Below are 18,618 nucleotides of genomic sequence, written 5' to 3'. Positions count from 1 at the left end.
ACCAACAACAACAACAACTTGCTATTTATATGCCGCTTTTATCCAAAGTGACTTACAGTTCATTAGACCAAGCTGGTGCAATGCGGGGTTCAGTGCCTTGCTCAAGGGTCCAAGAGCTGTATGGATCTTAATGTGGCTACACCGGAACCGCCAGCCTTCCGCAACCCAATCATGTTGCAGGGGTTATAACTTCTGATCCTGACACTGATGCCAAACACGGACACCAGGGCAGGATCGATTTCAATAGCAATAAAAATGTATCAATAAAAATAATGTGTTATCTGAAGTCTGGGAATCAATGTGCCTTCAAAAAGCAAAGCCTAGCAAGAGTCAAGCAAATAGCCATTCTCACTGAGGGAGACGGTTACACTTTTCAGTTAACATTTAAAGTGCTCCATCAAGCATACACCAGCAGGCACGAGCTGGGCTGTATCTAAATTTTTCCTCACTTGGTGTACCCTCTACAGTTGATCAATTGAATGGCGTTACTGATGGTAGTGGTATGGGAGGGATAGGGACAGCATCAACTTAAATATACATTACACATTAGGCCCACAATAATTTTTTCTTATGAAAATTATCCTGCACATTTTACAGATGAACATTGAAAAATAAATCATATTTCAAACTAATACTGACATTAATCTGCAGAGGTATGCCAATACCATTATGACCTAATATGTAATGCATGCCACTTTGTTACCCATTCATCTTATTCAGTTTCTCATAATCTTTGCAAAGTGTGACAAGTACATATTGAAAATAATAAAGCATTTGCACCAGAATGTTATTTTAAATTATGAAGTGAACAGGATGGGGATAACATTTTGAGATATCTTATAAAGCCCTTTCCTGCCCCCTAGTGGAGAGGTTATAATGGTCTGACTTCCAACCAACAAATAGCCCGCCAGTTTATTAGACCTGCATCAGTATGGTTCACAATTTTCTAAATTGTAACACCAAACACTGTAAAAATATATATTGAAAAAATTGTATATTTTATTTTACAATTACAAACATTAAAATAATTGATAACAACTCCATTTTAGAAAAATAAGCAACGTGCATAAAACATATCTAACATATCTTAATGGCAGCTAATAGCTTTCTACAGAATGTTTAGCAATGGCAATTATAGACAATGTGCTCATAGGATGTTGCTTACATTAAGGATAGATATGAATCCATTACATACTGGAATCCATAATCCATACTCAAGTAGGAGAAACAGAATCCAAATGCTCAGTCTGCAAAGCATCCATCATGGGAAAATGTAATTAAGCCTGGCACCATGAGTATATTTTTAAGCCCTTCAGAGACAACCTTAGCCCAGGAGAGGGGATTGGGCAGTGTCAGCAGGGAGCTGGTCCATCAGTCTTGCTTCCTAAATTTGCTCTGAAGAAACACCCTTGGAACACAAAGGCCCTCCTTCTTGTTTACAGTCTCTCGCATGACATAGTCATTCACCAAACTCTGGAACCCGGCCCGAGTGAACAGCTCCAACAGCAGCTCTGGATCACATTGGAAAAGATTACAATTCTCATTCTGCAAGCTCAAAAGAATCGATACACCAAATCGAGTCATATTAAAGAGTCACAGCGATGAAAGAAGACATTTTAAATAGTGTACAGTACTGTCTGATTTCCTCTATTTTTGCATATTTGTTTATCGTTTTAGATATTTAGATGAAATGTCCTATTAGACGAAAGAGAAATGGAGTAAACACAAATCACAAAATGATTATTCCCGTTATTTAATGAAAAAAGTCATCACTCACTCATATCAAAGTAATAGCCCCCACAGTTAATGGTATTGATAATTTAATTCAGCTGATTGAACACATTCAGGTTTGATGGCAGCCAGCCCTGACAAATATGAAATCAGAATACTTTTACACAGCACTGTACACTGGATGTGCACTGACACTTCTTCAATACCATTTTGTCAAAGAAGATAATGGTCTGATGAATAAACATACTCACCTCTGGAGAAAAAGAAGGACCTGGTGCCATCTTGGCGTACATAGAAGTTCTCTCCAAGCTTGCTCCCAGACTTAAACCGCAGCATGGCATGATCGTACAAGCCATAGTCCCTGAACAAGACAATTCCACCAGGTTTCAACACCTGGCAACACAAAAGAGTGTCATGTAAATCCACCATAAGACAAAGCTTATAAGACTCATTGAATATTTTCTTTCATTGGGACCCTTAGCCCAAACTGACCCTATAGATGTTCTCCAGAGCAAGGTGCATCTTGTCAGGGTGAATGGCAGATAGAACAAATATGAGCGTGACCACGTCCACACTGTCTGCTGGGATGTTGACATGCAGGTCCCCGCTGGTGAGGTCACACTGAAAAACCTTGCATCTCTTGGAGCAGAATAATGGGTTTTCCTGAGAAAAGATAAGGATATTTGGACAGAAAGCATCAGTGACGTATGCAGTTGCCTTTCATCCATTCACAAGAAGTTCAGTTTGTGGTGCAGTGGCTACCTCAGAAAGTGAGATAATCATTTACAAATACAGAAGTACATTGAATCAGACTACTTTCGACCCACATAAACTCCATCTCAAAGTGAAGATATCAGCTTGGGGAAAGCGAGCAATGGGCGAAAATCAGGATCAGGATCTATATGACAGGAAGCATGCGCCAGTGGATAGAGAGCTTTCACTTCGGTTTGGCAACCGGCCGCAACGGTGGCCGAGTTTATTCAATATTTATGATGGTAACGTTAGTTACGTTTGATTTTCTTTTCGGGTTTTCTCTTACCTTTACAAATTCTACAGCTCGTGGTGAGAAGTCACAGGCATACACAAAGATATTGGCATCTTCTGCTAGGAGAGGGAAAATGCAGTTCCCGACTCCACAGCCAGCCTCCAACAGAACCAGCTTCTGAGCCGCAAACTGCCGAAAATGAACGAATATGGTGTCTTACATTAAGCTTGTCATGCCAAACATGACCACCCAAAAATTACAAAACCGTTGCCTCAGAGTTTCTCACTGCCGTGTATAGTTATCTTTATCTACCTTTCTGCACGCTTTCAGTTCCTCGAACTCTCTCGTGGTCCAGTGTCTGTCCTTGAAAAACTTAGTGGTGTTCCTTTTGTAGAACAAGTCCCAATTCTTCTGCGCCTCAATTTCCAGCTTATTTTGCTTGAAATCGGACACCACGTTTTGATCTGTCTGCAGTTTCTCCAGCTCTTCCTTCGTCAGAATCCTTCCCGTTTGTCCTTTAATTTGTACAGGAGATTCAGAATTTACAGAATGATCTGTAGGAAGCGAACTAGAAGATGGATTACATACGTCCAATGTTGCCGGCCCTGTAGCTTGTGCCATTACTAAACTAAGTAACGTTAGCTAAAGATATTGCTCAAACATACATACATACGTCACATAAATATATTTAGGCATACAAGAATACACAATGGTCTATTTATGTCACAAAAACTCATTTAAAAACGTTAGCTACATGTAAATAAGTCATACAGGTTTGAGCACTGAACTGAGCGCATGCACTAGAATGGGTTGATAAATATTGCCAGATGTTCTTTAAAATAAAATAAATAAAACATTCCTAAACCAAAGATAGGAATTTCAAATCAGTTTATAAAGAGAGTGTCATCTGGCAACCCGTGCTCTGAGGCAACAGTGTCCATCGGTGTTTCATGTCCGTACAAACACAACGAACCAACTTCGATATTAATGTTTGCTTCCAGAGTACATGCAAAAAAAAAAAGAAAGAAGAAGTTTCACAAAACACCGTTTGTATACATAAGTCTATCAAAGTTCGGGTTTTCAAATATTGTGGATTTATACATATGCTTCAATGTATAATATTTACGCGAAAACATGTTTGACTGAAAGTTAACGTCAAAATCCTCGGCGCCATTTTACTGCTGGGACACAAACAGGAAGAGGAGTGTACTGTGTTAGCTTGACGTTTTGACTGTTTATAAAAATATATAGGTTTTTAGCTAGCTAGCCCAAATGAATATCCTCTGTTAATTGTAGGAAACGTTTTCTTCAACAGCTGTTGCATATTGATGTGAACCGTGTACAAAAACCGGAGCTATGAACGGAAGTTCGAATCCGCTATTAGATAAAGAAGAACATGTTTTGAAGCTTGGCGAGAGTTTTCAAAAACGGCCCAAATCGTCATTCCACACCATCAGATGTAAGTTGACAGTTCGGAAATGGATATAATATGTATATTGTCTTCACCAAGGAAATATACGTGGTCTCTACCTTCAGCTTATATTGTGCGGTTATTGTACACTTGTATTGCTAAAGTCAGCTATTGATTGATCGGAAGTAGCTAGCTAGCTAGCAATGCTGTTTGCATTAAACCGTATCCTTTCGATAGTTGTGGTGCTGCAGATTTGACCAATTTTTTTTTACAATTTAATTATTTTTTCTTACAGATGATTTTAAACCTGCTTCCATTGACACTACCTGTCAAGGGGAGTTACAGGTTGGAAAAGGAGATGAAGTCACCATCACCTTACCTCATATTCCAGTAAGATTTATTTTATTCGAGCAAACATTTTGTAATTTGGAATTAACCTCGTGTTTTATGGCAACTTATACAGTGTAAAGGTCCACATTGTATTTGTGAAAACACTGTGATTTACTGCCGAATTAATGACCTTGTGAATGTACGTTCATTCTTTACCTTGATCTCATAAAATATGTATTAAAAAAGTGCATAAAATATTAAAATTAGTATTTTATTTTCTTGTGTTAAGGGCTCGACTCCTCCAATGACGGTATTCAAAGGTAATAAAAGGCCGTATCAAAAAGACTGTGTTCTTATCATGAACCACGACACAGGGGAGTTTATGCTGGAGAAGCTGAGCAGCAGTATACAAGTCAAGAAAACAAGGTGCGTTGCGTGGTGGGGGGGAATAGGCCACTTCAGAGTGCAATCGTGCTCGCAAACTCTGCTGAAATCATGTTCTCAATTCATGTCAAATTAATGCAAAATCATTGTATATCACAACATATTCCGTCAGTTCTTTTCATCTTATTTTTATTGCTATGTAAATTGGTCTCTAGTATGGGTGAAAATTGCCTGTACAGTGCTCTCTAGGAAGAAGTATGACAGTGACATGTTTTTTGTTGTTTTGGCTCTGTATTCCAGCACACTTTGTTTTGAAATAAAACAATGAGTATGAGGTTACTCAAATGATCATTTTTAAATGATCATTTAAAAAGATTTGATAATGTAAAATACAGCATGGTTGTGCTGACACTCATTCAAAACTCGCAATTTCATGAAACATAATACAAACATCTTTTTGTAGTTATTTTATGAGTGAGCATTTGCAAATAATGTACAAAAACCTGGTCTCACACAGCTTTGAACATTGTCCCTTATTTCAGAGCGGAAGGTAGCAGTAAAATCCAGGCAAGGATTGAACAGCAGTCGGTGCGTGCAACACAGCCTCCCTCACAGTTCCGAGCCCCCACCAAACCAGGAGTGGGAGCAAAAACTTCCCCGTCCAAGGATAATCCCTCCCCAGAGCCTCAACTGGATGATATCAAGAGAGGTGAGTGTCCATCTTCCATCTGCTTCTGGCAGAGAGTGGGAAGCTTCTCTGAAACTGGAACTTGAGCACGCTGTGCACATTCTGTGTATGCTGATAAAGTAGGACAGGTCTTTTTGAGTATGTGTTGACTTCATTATTCATTTATTTTGTGGATCAATAAGGATTTCTGCATATGAAGTATGTTTAGAGAAACAGATTTAAGTAACCCAGGTGCGAGAACCCATGAGAGTTGGCACAGTGAACTGTATAGAGGGTGAAGAGTAATGAACCATGGACCGAACCTTGTCGAACTGTTATGAATGGTTGGTGCCAGATGCAAAGGGTCCTGGCGGGAGGAGAACGATGTCAGTGTTTATCCGTCGCCCTTTGTTGACCCTGTTCAGAGCTGCGAGCGGAGGTGGAGATCATTGAGCAGATGAGCAGTAGCAGCGGCAGTAGCTCCTCAGACTCAGCCAGCTCCTCAGGCAGTGGAGACGACAGCTCCAGCAGCGAGGGGGAGCAGGAGCCTGCTCACCTGCACACATCACCCAACCGCAACTCTGCTACCAACGGCATTGACAGGTCGCAGGGCAGCAACCAGCTGATGAGCACGCTCAGTAAGTACTGGGAGACTAATCGCCTTGTCTTGAACATGGCTAACAGCAGAACCTTTTCTGTTCACCCCTTAAAAAGTCATAAATTGGAGGGCCCTTTTAAGTTAGTACAGAATATACTTGAATATTTTGTATTGGGCCACAACTTTCTGAATCAAATTCTGAATCAAACCATGGTACATGGAGGTTGTCCGTTATGTTGTATTTCATGTGTATCTTGTTTCCTCAGGAAATGACCTTCAGCTGAGTGAATCAGGCAGTGACAGTGATGATGACTGAGTCCAGGACGCTCCCTCAAACTGATCAGAAACGCACGTTACCGTTCAAAATTTGGGGTTGCCTTGTCTTGTGCTGTTTCTGATTTAATATTTAATTTTCTCTGTTTGTAATCTAACATATGTGGTCAAAACGTAGTAGTGTAGTAATTACAGCATTTTTAATATGTTGTCCCCCATTTCAATGTTTGAGACAAATTAACATAAAGGCTCATCTTTTGTATTTGGTTGGATATTATTTGCATGCCACAACTTCCCGATGGCTGTAACCTAATTTCCTATTGTACACAGTGGAAAAAAATATTCAGTTTTATTTATTCTGTCTCAAGCATTGAAATGAGGGACTACATATAAAAAGTGCTGTAATTACTACATGTATAAACATACCCTGTAATAAATGCTTTCAGTCTGATTACAAACAGAGAAAATAAAATATTAAATCAGAAAAAGAAGAAAAAGACGAGGTGACCTCAAACTTTGAACGGTGGTGTAGATAAACCCAGCCTGATTTTACCATATTTATTAATATTGCTGGAAAGTTGCCCAACGTTGAGGTATTTAGATTGTATTTTTTTAGCTGTATATTTTGTATTGTATCAGTTTTGTCCTTCCATGGGAAAAATTGTAGATTTCATATTCACATATGCTGTGTTTAGAGCCACCTATTGGATCACCCTGTTTTATCATTATTAGCAGTATATCCTAATTAACTAGGAGAGTTTCTCATACTCAATTTACCCCATTCACCTGCAATTCAGAAGAAATGGCTAGATCTTATGCATTATACAGTACTATGTAAAAGTCTTTGGCACCTTCAATTTTTAATACAATTTAATCTAAGACATTTGGTCTTAGATTATATATTTAGTTTTTTATGTTTTCTGTATTAGTGTGCAGAGCAAATTATATTTATATATATGCATGTCCAAACATTTCTGAGAATCCAAATCCAGAAAATATTTTGTATTTCATTAATTAAAATAACATATTGAGTAATAGACCAGAAACAAGCGAGACAAAGTCTGCAGAAGAACTGTGGCAAGCTCTCTGAACAACCTAAAAGCCGCTGTTCTTATGTGGGGCAGTGTACCGAAGAGAATTGATGCAGTTTTAAAGGTCACAGCAAATATTGATTTAATTTAGTTTTTAACTGTTTAGTGTTATTTATACAGCATTTCCAGATATTTAGAAACTTTTAATTTCATTGTTTTTGAAAACATCTTCACTTTACAGAAAGAAAAAAAAAGAAGTGTTATGTGCCTAAGACTTTTGCACATTACTGTTGTTCTAAAAGCCTGATATTTAATTTAGTTTAGTTGTATCGAAGCACTTACTTAGTCTACACCTTACATGTATTTTGTTGAATTATATTTTTAAGGTTTTATCACTTTTATTGAAGCAATGCTGCCTGGCATGATGGCTAAAACCATAGTGTGTAAAAGAAAATACTCTTAACTGAGGATTGTTTGACTCAAGGCAGTAGTGACCACACTATTATGCTCTTTGTATTGCTCATTACAATGACAGGCAAGTTTGTTCCTTTCTGTATTCTCTATCGTTCAGATTTATACAGACATGGTTGTCTCACAGGTCTTCAAGACCAAAATGATGCATTTGTAGTTAAGTGATAGTTAACCCTTGGCTACAGCAATTTAATCATATGGATTATTTTTATTCTCAGCAATAGTATGTATAACATTTCATACTTATTTCCCTTGTATCACACTCCTCACTCGGATATGTGGGTCCTTATGATTTGTTACTGTGTTTATATCAACTCATTTTTCACAATTTCAATTCTACATATGGTAGTTTTCTATTGTTCCAAAGACTGGAGAAGCACCAAAGCAACCAATACAATTATACAGTTTCAAATGTTGAATACGTAGTTAACAATGTGGCACATTTACACTCAGTGAGCACTTTATTAGGTATTTATTAGACTTATTTTTTTAGACATTTTAGGTCTTCTGCTGCTGTAGGCTATCCACTTAGAGGTTTGATGCATTGTGTGTTCAGAGATACTCTTCTGCATACCACTGTTGTGTGATTATTTGTGTTACTGTCAACTTCCTGTCAGCTTTGTGACTTCCTGTCAGCCCTTCTCCTCTGACCTCTCATTAACAATGCATTTTTGCCTGCCTGCTCATGTTTTTTGTTTTTCACACCATTCTCTGCAAACTCTAGAGGCTGTTGAAATGCGTGAAAATCCCAGGAAATACTCAAACCACCCAGCCTGGCACCAACAATTATACCTAGATCAAAATCACTGAGATCACATTTTTGAATATTAATTTAACATTAACTAAAGCTCCTGACCTGTATTTGCATGATTTTATGCAATAAGTAGGTGTACAGGTGTTCCTAATAAAGTGCTCAGTGAGTGTATATCAGTGCTTAACATGCCTGCTTCATAGTCTTGAATGCTTAGGTAGCCCAGGGCATTACTTCTGTCAGTGGCGAGCATGTCTTGATGGTAATCAAATCTATTTTCCTTAGTCTCAGATTTGTATCATATCTGCTACCTCCAGCTCCCCAACTTTAGCTTTGTAACAATATTTATTTTGCTGTGTTAATTTCTCATTTGGGATGTTAAAGTGTTTTGTTGTATTTTCATGCATTGCATTGAAATATTAAATGTTACCAACCTGTTTAATCTTCAGTTTGTGATAGTTTATTTGCTTTATGTGCTTATTATTCCTCAACCAAGGCAGAACCTGGACCATACATAGCAATTACACTTAATAAATTTTACTAGCGCTTACTTAGGAGTGTAATCACTCTCTGCTAAAAGTAGTCGAAAAATCATATTTATCAAGCAGCTCACACTTTCTCTTAGATAAGTCTTGAAATCTGTGTTCTGTTGATATAAAAAAACATTCTTCATTCCGCACTTCAGTCGAGAAAGATGCTGTCTTCAACTTTTCAATGCGAAAAGAAATGGTATAACATATCATGGGCTCATCAGGAATCTCTATATTCAAGAGGTGTACAATGTACAAGTCTATATCAATGAGTTATCAATGAGTTGATAATGTACAAGATACACTTTATATTCATGTGAAGGTCCCGTGCCTAAACCTTCAAGCGCAGTGGCAGACGTAGTGCTCTACATCCTGGTAGAAAATAAAGCCACAATCGGTGGAGATGGATTGCTCAAACTGCTGATCATAATAAAGTTGATATTCAATTGAATGAATATAAAATAATTACTCCAGTCAAAATGGTTGAGTACTCAGTACTCACAATTATTGTATTGCTGCATAATCACAAGAAAAACAAACATCACAAAATTAAATGTAGTTTTCCAATAATGCAGACAACCCCAGATTGTCTCCTCGTGTCAATCTGCCGGTAGAGGAACGCCCAACAACACAGCTTCGGCTCATTTGCATTGCCTGTCCAATAGCAAGCCTTGAGACCCTGCTCCTAGGCCTGCTCTTATTGAGGTTGAGAGGCTGGAACTCTCTTATATGCATGTCAGGTTAAGATTATTTTTAAGTCAAGAGAAAATGTATAAATCACTTTTCTTAAATGTGAGCATAGGAGTAAAATGAACACTACACTACTTCTCTAGAGATCCACTTGTGTTGAGGCATCTATCTTCCACCCTGACTAGCTGTTCTTCAAATCTCACTGGCAAAACTATGTAATTACATTGTTCTACATCATTAGATTATAACAAATAGACACATTGGACAACAACATAACCTACACAGGCAATTGTGTAATGTGGTGTAATATACCACATTACACAATTGAGAGAATATTAATGGACATGTGCATTAGTACTTATTTGTCCTCTGTATGTTTAACGTCTTTCTAAATCTGCTGTTTTATTACCAATCTACTAATGGGCAAATAGAGTTGGCTTTAAAAGGAATATTTATGGTATTCTGATTGGTTTCCAAGACACACCCATTGATTAATTATGCCAGGAAGTCCAGCCCTTGTTTCAAAACGTAACAGGCACTGACCTTAAATGGACTTGTGTGCGGTGCTAGATACTATTTTGTCAAACTAACAGGTACACTTTATTGGTAATATGATCCACTGGCACCCATTTTGATTCCTCTTTTAGCAGGCATGCACATATGTTGCAGCACCATATTGACCATATTGGTCAAAATTGACCTTTTAAACATGTTGATTACATTATTTAGTGAGTAAAAATGTATTTTGAATAATTTTATCTGAGAACGGTATTAGGTAGCTATACAAGTCACGTATAACTTGCTTATATAGCAATAGAAGTAGCTATAAAAGCAACAGAGTTAGAATTAGCACAATGTTTTTGCATAATATTGATTAATTAAGCTTTATTTAATAAGAATATACAGTTAAATCTGTTTTTGTTGTTTTCACCCTGTAATCCAGCAAACAAACAGTTGAAATAAAACAATCACGATGTGGTTAAAGAGGGTTTTACATTTCCATTTAAAAATTTAACTTTTGAATGCAATTCACTTATGATTATAAGCAATTTATATCTTAAATTATTATTATTTTTTTTTAAACAGTACAAATATTTTTGTTACCCAACGGCATCATAATTTCTCCCATAGAGGGTTAAAAACAATCCGAAAGACAACTTGTCACAGTCGCACCCATTCATGGGCTGTGTATTGGCTGGTTGCTTAGCCTTTCGTCATCACGTTAGATGACGTTACGTTCCAAATCAGTGTGCGTGTGTTGTTGCCTGCTTGTTGACCGGACTGGAAACGATACTGAGGCGAAAATAAGAGCTGAGGCAGACTACTGCCCGTGCACCGCGTAGGCTAATAGCGACTCATTCCCAAATTCAACATGCTGACGGGGTGTTAGCTTTTATGATTGGTCGCTGGCTTTGCATTTCACATTACAGAGGACGCGAGAAACGTATCTGTTGAAGTCGCTGCTCCGGACCTCTGTTGTCAGGTAGTCTCCATAAAACAGCTGACAAAGGATGGAATTCAAACATCTAGTTGATATAGCCGAGAAATGGTCTTCCGGGAACCCGTTTGATCTCATAGCGACAGAGGAGACGAATGAGAGGCGGTTGGATTTCTATGCAGAACCGGGACTGTCGTTCTATGTCCTGTGTCCAGACATGAATGGTGGTGCTGACAATTTTGTAAGTGGCCTATAAGAAGTTAGTCTCTCTCTCTCTCTCTCTCTCTCTCTCTCTCTCTCTCTCTCTCTCTCTCTCTCATATACACTTGTCATTATATAATCTGGCATAGTTTCCTATATTGCACTTGCTGCCAAACTTTCAATGTGAAAGTGTGTTACAGCAGTGTTTTACTTTCCTTTTCGAGCATTGGTCACGGGCTGGCTAACATTGAAAGGAATGAAATGTTGAATAATATGTACAGCAATAGACAATGGAAATTGATATAAATAAAAATATACAAAGAACCCTTTTAGAATACCAGCCTATATAATAGTAACATTATTATTATTATTATTATTATTATTATTATTATTAATAATAATACATTGTCACAGCTGCATTTTACAGACATAATGTGTCACTACATTTATTCAGTCAGCTCCCCCCTTTTCTCAGTACTCTGTGCCTTCATTGTTGTTTTTTAATTAGCTTGTAAGTCTGGTATGTATGATGGTTCATCCATGTCCTTCTCAGCATGTGTGGAGTGAAAGTGAGGACTGTTTGCCCTTCCTGCAACTGGCCCAGGACTACATCTCCTCATGTGGGAAGAAAACCCTGTTGGAGATACTGAACAAGGTGTTCAGATCCTTCAGGCCAGTGAGTACCAACAGATAGCTTAAATGCCTGCATAATCACCACTTAAACCGCTAAAGAGGGTTATGGGAGCCATGATACAGTCTGAAGAGGCATGTCTCCTGCAAGTTGAATGGAAAGTGGTCACATTCAGTCAGGGGTTTGGACTTTTATATGAAAATTACTCCAGCACTGTAAATGCAATATGCTCATCCTTTCACCACTTAAAAATAAAAATAAAAATCAACTCGATAAACAAATACAGGCAGTTTGTGCTATTTTCTTCACAGAAATCCAATGCATTTTTTAGGTAGTTTCAGCTGTTTTTCAGACCAAATATTAGAATGGGGAAGAAACGTGATCTAAGTGACTTTGACCATGGAGTGATTGTTGGTGCCAGGGTGGGCATCTCTGAACACACTGTGTCGAACCTCTTAGTAGATAGGCTACAGCATCAGCAAGACTTAATGAGTCAAAAAAATAATAACACTAAAAATACCAAAAACATTACTCTGAGTCTATAATCAAACAATAATAATTCATTGAAATGGACTCTAGACCAAAGACTGTAGGCCTTGTCGTTATAGAAATGATTTAGCCTATAACTCTGCGGAGAATGCCTCTGACCTATTTTTAGTTTTTCACTGAAACTAATATGTTGAATACACTCTAAATAGACTACAGGATGGTGATACATAAATACAACTGAAATGCAGAAGTTTTGTGTGTGGTTCCTGCTCACTGAATTTGCATGCTGAATTTGTCATGACGGAAGAATGAACTTATAAAATATAGCACTATTTCTTTTGCTAGCTGACTTTTCCCATTTTGTGTTTTGTCTTGTTTTGCGCATTTTAGCGCTTTTCTCAGTGCGCCTGTAAATAGATTATGCCTTGACACATTTTTCTCTTGACCTATATAACAAAACTGTTGAAATCTATCCGCATAGTTTTATGACATTTGTTTTCATAATCTTTCTGAAGTCAGGTAGCTGTGCATCCAGAAGTTAATGATGTAATGCTGGGCATTGGCGGTTCTATGTAGTAAAAAACTCTGCCCTTTCTAGTGTCAATACACTGTTTAAGATAATGACATTGATCACCTCACTGTACAGGGTTACGTAGACAAGTTATTATTATTACATAGTTATGTTGACTGACAGATGTTCAGGTCATGTTGAATGAACATTCTTTGTTATTTTTTTTCTTTCTCCCAGAATATAAAAGAATTTATGTGGCATGCCATATGTTCTCATATAGATTATATAGATTATATCAAGTGCCTTGGAAGATAACACCTCAGCCTAATCCCTTACCAGCAATGGCTGGTCAGCTGAAAATTGGTGAGACGCAAAACTTTCCTTTAAACTGATCATAGGTCTCAACCTATTTTGATTTATTTTCCTTGATTAACAAGCATGCCAACAATCAACTAATCAATAAATTAAATTGAGAAAAATCTATTTTAATTACTAGGTCCATTTAACAGAAAAAAGGTGCCCTACTGTGTGTTAGATTTCAGCATAACCTGCAATTACAAAACCTGCATTTCAAAGATTGTTTAACTGTGCATTTCAGATCTTGCATAGCCTATTCTCCTCATGTGAATGTGGAAAGGAAGTATCCCCAAATAATGATGATACAATGTACACAAATTTGCAATGCAAGTAGAAATAGCTGTATTGGACCTAGGTTATGTATCATTGGGCGGTTTTAACAGATTTCCCCAAACAAATTCACTGATTTTTAGCATTAGTTAACATTAAACCAATTTTCAAATTTTGATTTTCGTATTGATGTTTCTCTGCCTTTTAAAAGATTGGAATTAAAATCTAATATAGACTTGGTTCTCTAGACCATTGCCATTGTTGGTAAATTAGGGCATGTAGCTTTAAGAGTGGGAATCTGGTGATTGGTACATGTGTGTATGTGAGGCCGCTGGGAATGGTGAGAGAATGAGTGGAGTTTTGCGCCTCTTGTTTGGAAAGAGAGCATGATCGCAGAGAAAAGATGGTAGAACAAGGGAGTTCATGTAATTTTCTTCGCCTGAATAAAGGAACCAAATACCTAAGGACTCCTCATTTTTGCAGCAGAAACCAGCAAAGTCGTTAAGTTGGGTGTTAGTCCGAGGTTGCTGACAAATGAACGGTGCAGCTACATCTAACTCGCTCTAATTAGCAGCTTCGGCCCTGGAATCGAAAAGGAATAGTGGTTTGGTTCCCATGTGTCTCCCAACTACGGTTCAGAGTCAAAAGCAGAAAAAAGTGAAAGGAAACACCATGAAAAGATCTGAAATTCATAAAAATTGAGGTCCCTTCCATGCTTGTTTTGTCACCGCACATAAAATAAGGAACCGCTGTTGCTTAAACAGTGGTATTATATAATATTTTATACAAATACAACCGTTAGTTTTATGACTTTCAGTTTTAAAAAGAATTGAATGGAAATAAACCCACTCTGGCCATGCAGTTTAAGGGATTAATCAGGATTCCTTAGTTACTTTGTCAATGTTAGGCCTATTTGTTATAGTGTAGATCACTGTGCGAACATTAAATGTGCAGTTGAAATAGCAGGCAGAACGTATCCAATCTCCTGGAACGCACTATCATTGTTCCATTCACAAAGCCTTTGGTTAAAAGAAAGGACAATGTTTAAAATTAAAATGAAAGATTTATCCCGGAAATGTGCATTATTATACAGTAACCCAATTTCCACCAAATTTTTAATCCGATTTTCACCTGTTTTTTTTTAAATTAAAAATAAAACCCGAAACATTCCCAGATTTTTAAATACAAAATAAACTCTGAAAACGATTAGCCTTAGCTATTCACTAAATGAGGAGAACTGCCTCAAATCCGCACCACCAATTTCCAGCTCACCAACCGGCAACCACCACTGCTTGGTGATAAAAAAAAAAAAAATTTCAATTGAATTTATCATTGAAGGAGTGTGCTACTTGCCAATTGATTAGTAAGATTGTTGGCACACTTGGTATTCAAGGAAAATAATTGAAGACTGAAGGAATGATTAATTAATTAATGAGACCGATCATCAGTTTAGAACACGCCACCAATTTTCAGCTCGCCAATGGCCACTGCCAATAAATCTAATGCTCCTTCTATTTTCAGCTCCTGGGTCTTCCTGACACTGATGATGACACCTTCGCAGATCGCCATGCAGACATGGAGGAGGAGCCTGAGGCTGAACACCAACAGATGGGTGTCAGCCAGCAGTGATGGCCCAATCCTCTGTGGCCCCAATTCTCGGCAGGGCAATGCTCCATATATACCACTTCCTATGCCTGCATGCATCCTCACAAAGGAATGCCTGCTTGAACTGCATCCACATTGACCTTTTAACTCTGAACTGCAACAGTTTTGAGTAATTGGGCCTCAGTCAGCTTCTTCCTCAGCTCCTTAAATACACACAAGCCTTGTTGATCAGGGGACAGTCATTAGATTGATGCATCCTTTTTCATTTACTGATTTTCAGACAATGTACTGGGAGTTATTCATTGTCAGGGGTGTTAGATATGTCAGGATGCTACTTGTTCTGATTTCAGTTTGTCTTAAATGGTCAATAAGTATGACACTGGCAGAACTGGATTCTGATTGGTGCTAGCCCGGCTTGATCATTGATTGCTTTACTGAGTTTCTGTGAACCACGTTCCAGAACATGCTGAATGAAAATAAAAATGTCATAAAAATGTTGTAGACCCAACATGGAGATAGAAAGAAATGGAGAGAGGTGGGGGGGGGGATGATGGGGGCATCCTCATCATGACTATATAAATTATAGGTGAATATGGGTAAGATTTATGTTGCAATGGGGACCAGTGGTGTGCACTGCCACAGTAGTGAAGTAAAGTATCCAGTATATATATTATATATTTACTGACAAATTGATCAAAGGCAATACAGAATATCCATGCATCATTGATTTAAGTAACTGAAGAAAATTCCTTTAAATTCAGCCTCAGTCTGTATAATATACCTTACATGTATAAACAGCGAATATGATTCCCTCAGTGTGTGCACTGACTTAAATGGAAAATAACAAAAAGTTAAAATCTTTGTAGGATCTACAAAGTAACAGAGAGATTCTTCTTTAACCTGTTTGACTGCTAAGCCATTTCCTGACAACACTGGGTAGCAAAATTAAAACTATTGCACAAAAACATGAATCAAGCACTCCTCAAAGAGATGTGCACCTTGACTAAAACATTTAAAGGAAACATCCACAGAGAAAAAAGGACTTGAAATATCTTTTTTTCTTTTTCTTTTAAAAGGCTGATGCCTTTGTTTGTAAATTCAGTGGCACAGTGAAGTATTCATCGCTGGCTTTCTCTCTCCCTTTGTGAAGTAGTTTTGACTCTTTTTATGATTCCTCCCTGTTTGCTCCCAATTATCAATGTTCAAATTGTGAAATTCTTACATAATTCTGTGCTTAAATGCATTTTTACACAATCCAACCTTGGCTCACTATTCACTTAGTTTTCAGTCTTTTTATTTTATACAAATGATTTATTTTCAGTGACCAGATGTCTACATTTCAGCATATAGCACTGCTGATTTCAGCTGTAGGACTATCAATTAACCTGTAAAATGTAACCTCTTTTTTTAAAGGCAATCATTTGCCACTGTACATTTACAGAAATGAAAAGCATTTGTTGTCTTAGAGCTGATATTATTAAAGTTATTTCAATTAATATGGAATATCTGTTCTTTGTAACATTAGTATCTGTTTATGACATAATGTGCTTTTGTAGAATAAAGTGGGAAGATTGTCTCATTTAGACATTTTAACCATGTTGAAACCACTTAATAACTTGGGATACTTTGGGATCATTGGAACAAAAACTAGCATACATGAGGTGCATCAGGACAAAGGATGGAAACATCTGTCATGGAAATGTTTGTCATGTCACACTTTTTATTTAATTTAATTTCTGAAATAAGATCAAGGCCTACTACATTCTTTTGCCAAATTGTAAAGTAGTCGTAGTAGTCCACAGGGGGCAGTGTTGTAATATTTCCAAATGAGCCAGGAAACCTGTTTGGGCCTTTGATCTATTTTGGAGATAATTAATTGAAATAATCTATAGATTAAATATTTTAATATTACTTAAAATTATGACATAAGAATTAAGTATGTCTGGTAGCATCATTTTTTCACAGTTAAAAGTAAAAAAGACAAACGCTCCATCACCTTCTATCCCAGCAGTCCCAAGTTAAAACAAAATCAGTACTAGTAATGTCCAAAATATCATCCCACTAAATTATCTCAAATTCTATTCATATCCTTGAAGATGGGCAACTTTATTTTATTGAGTATGAATGAATGCATACAATGACTGGAGTTCAGCAAATATAAACTATGATGCTTTTCAAATGTTCTTCAACATAGTTCATCCATTTTTAGGATGCACAACATTTGGCTTGTTGAAGCCACATCTTAATGTAATGAATCCAAATTAAGGGAAGGTCAAAGGTAAAATGGAATCCCCCATTGGTCATGCTTTTAGTGTAGGTTAAAAATTCAATTGAAGTACAATTGTGACTAGGAATTTCATGAAACCAAGATCACCAATGAAAAAAAAGTATTAACTATGGAAGAAAATTTTAAATCAGCCTGAATAAGAATGAAAGCACAGGCAAAATACACATTTATTTACAAGGTTATATTCTGAGATATAACCTTGAGTTTATGGTCAAGGACATTGATACTTATATATTTAGTGATCCTGGCTATGAGGGTTAGATATAATCAGAAGAAATGTATTGAGTATTGAATAAGTAAGGAAAGTGAAGCCCTCTTGGAAATAGTGACTCGTATTGTAATTCTTGTTAATGGATGAACACTTTCATCACTTTTTTGTCCTGTAACTTTTCTAGTCAATCCTCATTGTAAAAAAATTTTGAAATAGATTTACACATGCAAAAAGAAAGCAATTGCTTCCATTCAACACTTTGAGCCAAATATGTCTAGTAAGCTCTTTACAAGTGCCCATGTAACACAAGAAAGGTTAGTATGACATGTTCATAAAGCGCTGTAATAATAGGGCACTACCCTCTTATTTTACTCTGTCTCAGTATCACTGTGTTCTTTTGTTCTTCAATGAAACCATTTTGCCTGCAGTTTGCAGAATCCCATTTCTGTCATCCAAAGAATTTCCTTCACAATAGGCTGAAGGAATGTGTGGCTGGCTCACTGAGTGGAGGGTAGCAATGAAACAGTCAGCCCATTGCTGACAGGCACAATGACCATATCCAAGATCCCTCATGCTGTATACCCAAAGAACTATCCCCCACATATCTTATCCTTTGCACTGTTGAGAGCTTGATATCAACGGGTATTCTCCTGACCAATATGCACAATGTTCTGCATGGTGCTGAAATAGAAATAGACAATAAATAAGATTTGCTTCTTGGAGTTCTCATTTGAGGTGACAGGCACATTGTTTACTTTTTTTACTC

The 18,618-nt window shown here is 37.2% G+C and overlaps 3 protein-coding genes across 5 annotated transcripts; 2 read left to right on the top strand and 1 right to left on the bottom strand.

Annotated features, from left to right (window-relative positions):
• Positions 1 to 979: 979 nt before the first annotated feature.
• Positions 980 to 3,904, bottom strand: mettl6 (methyltransferase 6, methylcytidine). Of its 3 annotated transcripts, none has more exons than XM_061262886.1 (6): positions 3,843 to 3,904; positions 3,029 to 3,231; positions 2,771 to 2,905; positions 2,224 to 2,394; positions 1,983 to 2,124; positions 980 to 1,511 (listed from the first exon to the last, which is right to left on the bottom strand). In XM_061262886.1, the coding sequence occupies exons 1-6, from the start codon at positions 3,850 to 3,852 to the stop codon at positions 1,372 to 1,374; spliced, it is 801 nt and encodes a 266-aa protein (XP_061118870.1). In that variant the 5' UTR covers positions 3,853 to 3,904; the 3' UTR covers positions 980 to 1,371. The 3 variants fall into 3 exon arrangements, with proteins under 3 accessions (XP_061118870.1, XP_061118859.1, XP_061118850.1); XM_061262875.1 differs by lacking the exon at positions 3,843 to 3,904 and adding an exon at positions 3,632 to 3,804; XM_061262866.1 differs by lacking the exon at positions 3,843 to 3,904 and having other exon boundaries at positions 3,029 to 3,622.
• eaf1 (ELL associated factor 1) lies at positions 3,673 to 9,080 on the top strand. The gene is made up of 6 exons (XM_061262898.1): positions 3,673 to 4,175; positions 4,423 to 4,517; positions 4,747 to 4,883; positions 5,384 to 5,550; positions 5,934 to 6,146; positions 6,373 to 9,080. Exons 1-6 carry the CDS (start codon positions 4,073 to 4,075, stop codon positions 6,420 to 6,422), a joined length of 765 nt encoding a protein of 254 aa, XP_061118882.1. The 5' UTR covers positions 3,673 to 4,072; the 3' UTR covers positions 6,423 to 9,080.
• A 2,033-nt stretch (positions 9,081 to 11,113) lies between these two features.
• Positions 11,114 to 16,850, top strand: LOC133138542 (maturin-like). Its single transcript, XM_061257387.1, has 3 exons — positions 11,114 to 11,531; positions 12,045 to 12,167; positions 15,271 to 16,850. The coding sequence occupies exons 1-3, from the start codon at positions 11,364 to 11,366 to the stop codon at positions 15,376 to 15,378; spliced, it is 399 nt and encodes a 132-aa protein (XP_061113371.1). The 5' UTR covers positions 11,114 to 11,363; the 3' UTR covers positions 15,379 to 16,850.
• The last annotated feature ends 1,768 nt before the right edge of the window (positions 16,851 to 18,618 follow it).

This window comes from Conger conger, chromosome 1 (genome assembly GCF_963514075.1).
Source record: "Conger conger chromosome 1, fConCon1.1, whole genome shotgun sequence".
Taxonomy (NCBI): domain Eukaryota; kingdom Metazoa; phylum Chordata; class Actinopteri; order Anguilliformes; family Congridae; genus Conger; species Conger conger.
The sequence above is the reverse complement of the archived record's forward strand: the minus strand, read 5'-3'. Positions and strand labels throughout refer to the sequence as shown.

What these genes read in the sequence shown, in the direction of transcription:
- LOC133138542 (XM_061257387.1), top strand. Translation starts at nt 11,364, where the DNA reads ATGGAATTCAAACATCTAGTTGATATAGCCGAGAAATGGTCTTCCGGG. An exon ending in ATGGTGGTGCTGACAATTTT is followed by an intron (nt 11,532 to 12,044) that starts GTAAGTGGCCTA and finishes TGTCCTTCTCAG; the next exon opens with CATGTGTGGAGTGAAAGTGA. An exon ending in TGTTCAGATCCTTCAGGCCA is followed by an intron (nt 12,168 to 15,270) that starts GTGAGTACCAAC and finishes TTCTATTTTCAG; the next exon opens with CTCCTGGGTCTTCCTGACAC.
- eaf1 (XM_061262898.1), top strand. Translation starts at nt 4,073, where the DNA reads ATGAACGGAAGTTCGAATCCGCTATTAGATAAAGAAGAACATGTTTTG. An exon ending in TCACCTTACCTCATATTCCA is followed by an intron (nt 4,518 to 4,746) that starts GTAAGATTTATT and finishes TCTTGTGTTAAG; the next exon opens with GGCTCGACTCCTCCAATGAC. An exon ending in CCAGCTGATGAGCACGCTCA is followed by an intron (nt 6,147 to 6,372) that starts GTAAGTACTGGG and finishes TTGTTTCCTCAG; the next exon opens with GAAATGACCTTCAGCTGAGT.
- mettl6 (XM_061262866.1), bottom strand. Translation starts at nt 3,337, where the DNA reads ATGGCACAAGCTACAGGGCCGGCAACATTGGACGTATGTAATCCATCT. An exon ending in GAGCTGTAGAATTTGTAAAG is followed by an intron (nt 2,395 to 2,770) that starts GTAAGAGAAAAC and finishes ATCTTTTCTCAG; the next exon opens with GAAAACCCATTATTCTGCTC. An exon ending in CTCTGGAGAACATCTATAGG is followed by an intron (nt 2,125 to 2,223) that starts GTCAGTTTGGGC and finishes TTGTGTTGCCAG; the next exon opens with GTGTTGAAACCTGGTGGAAT.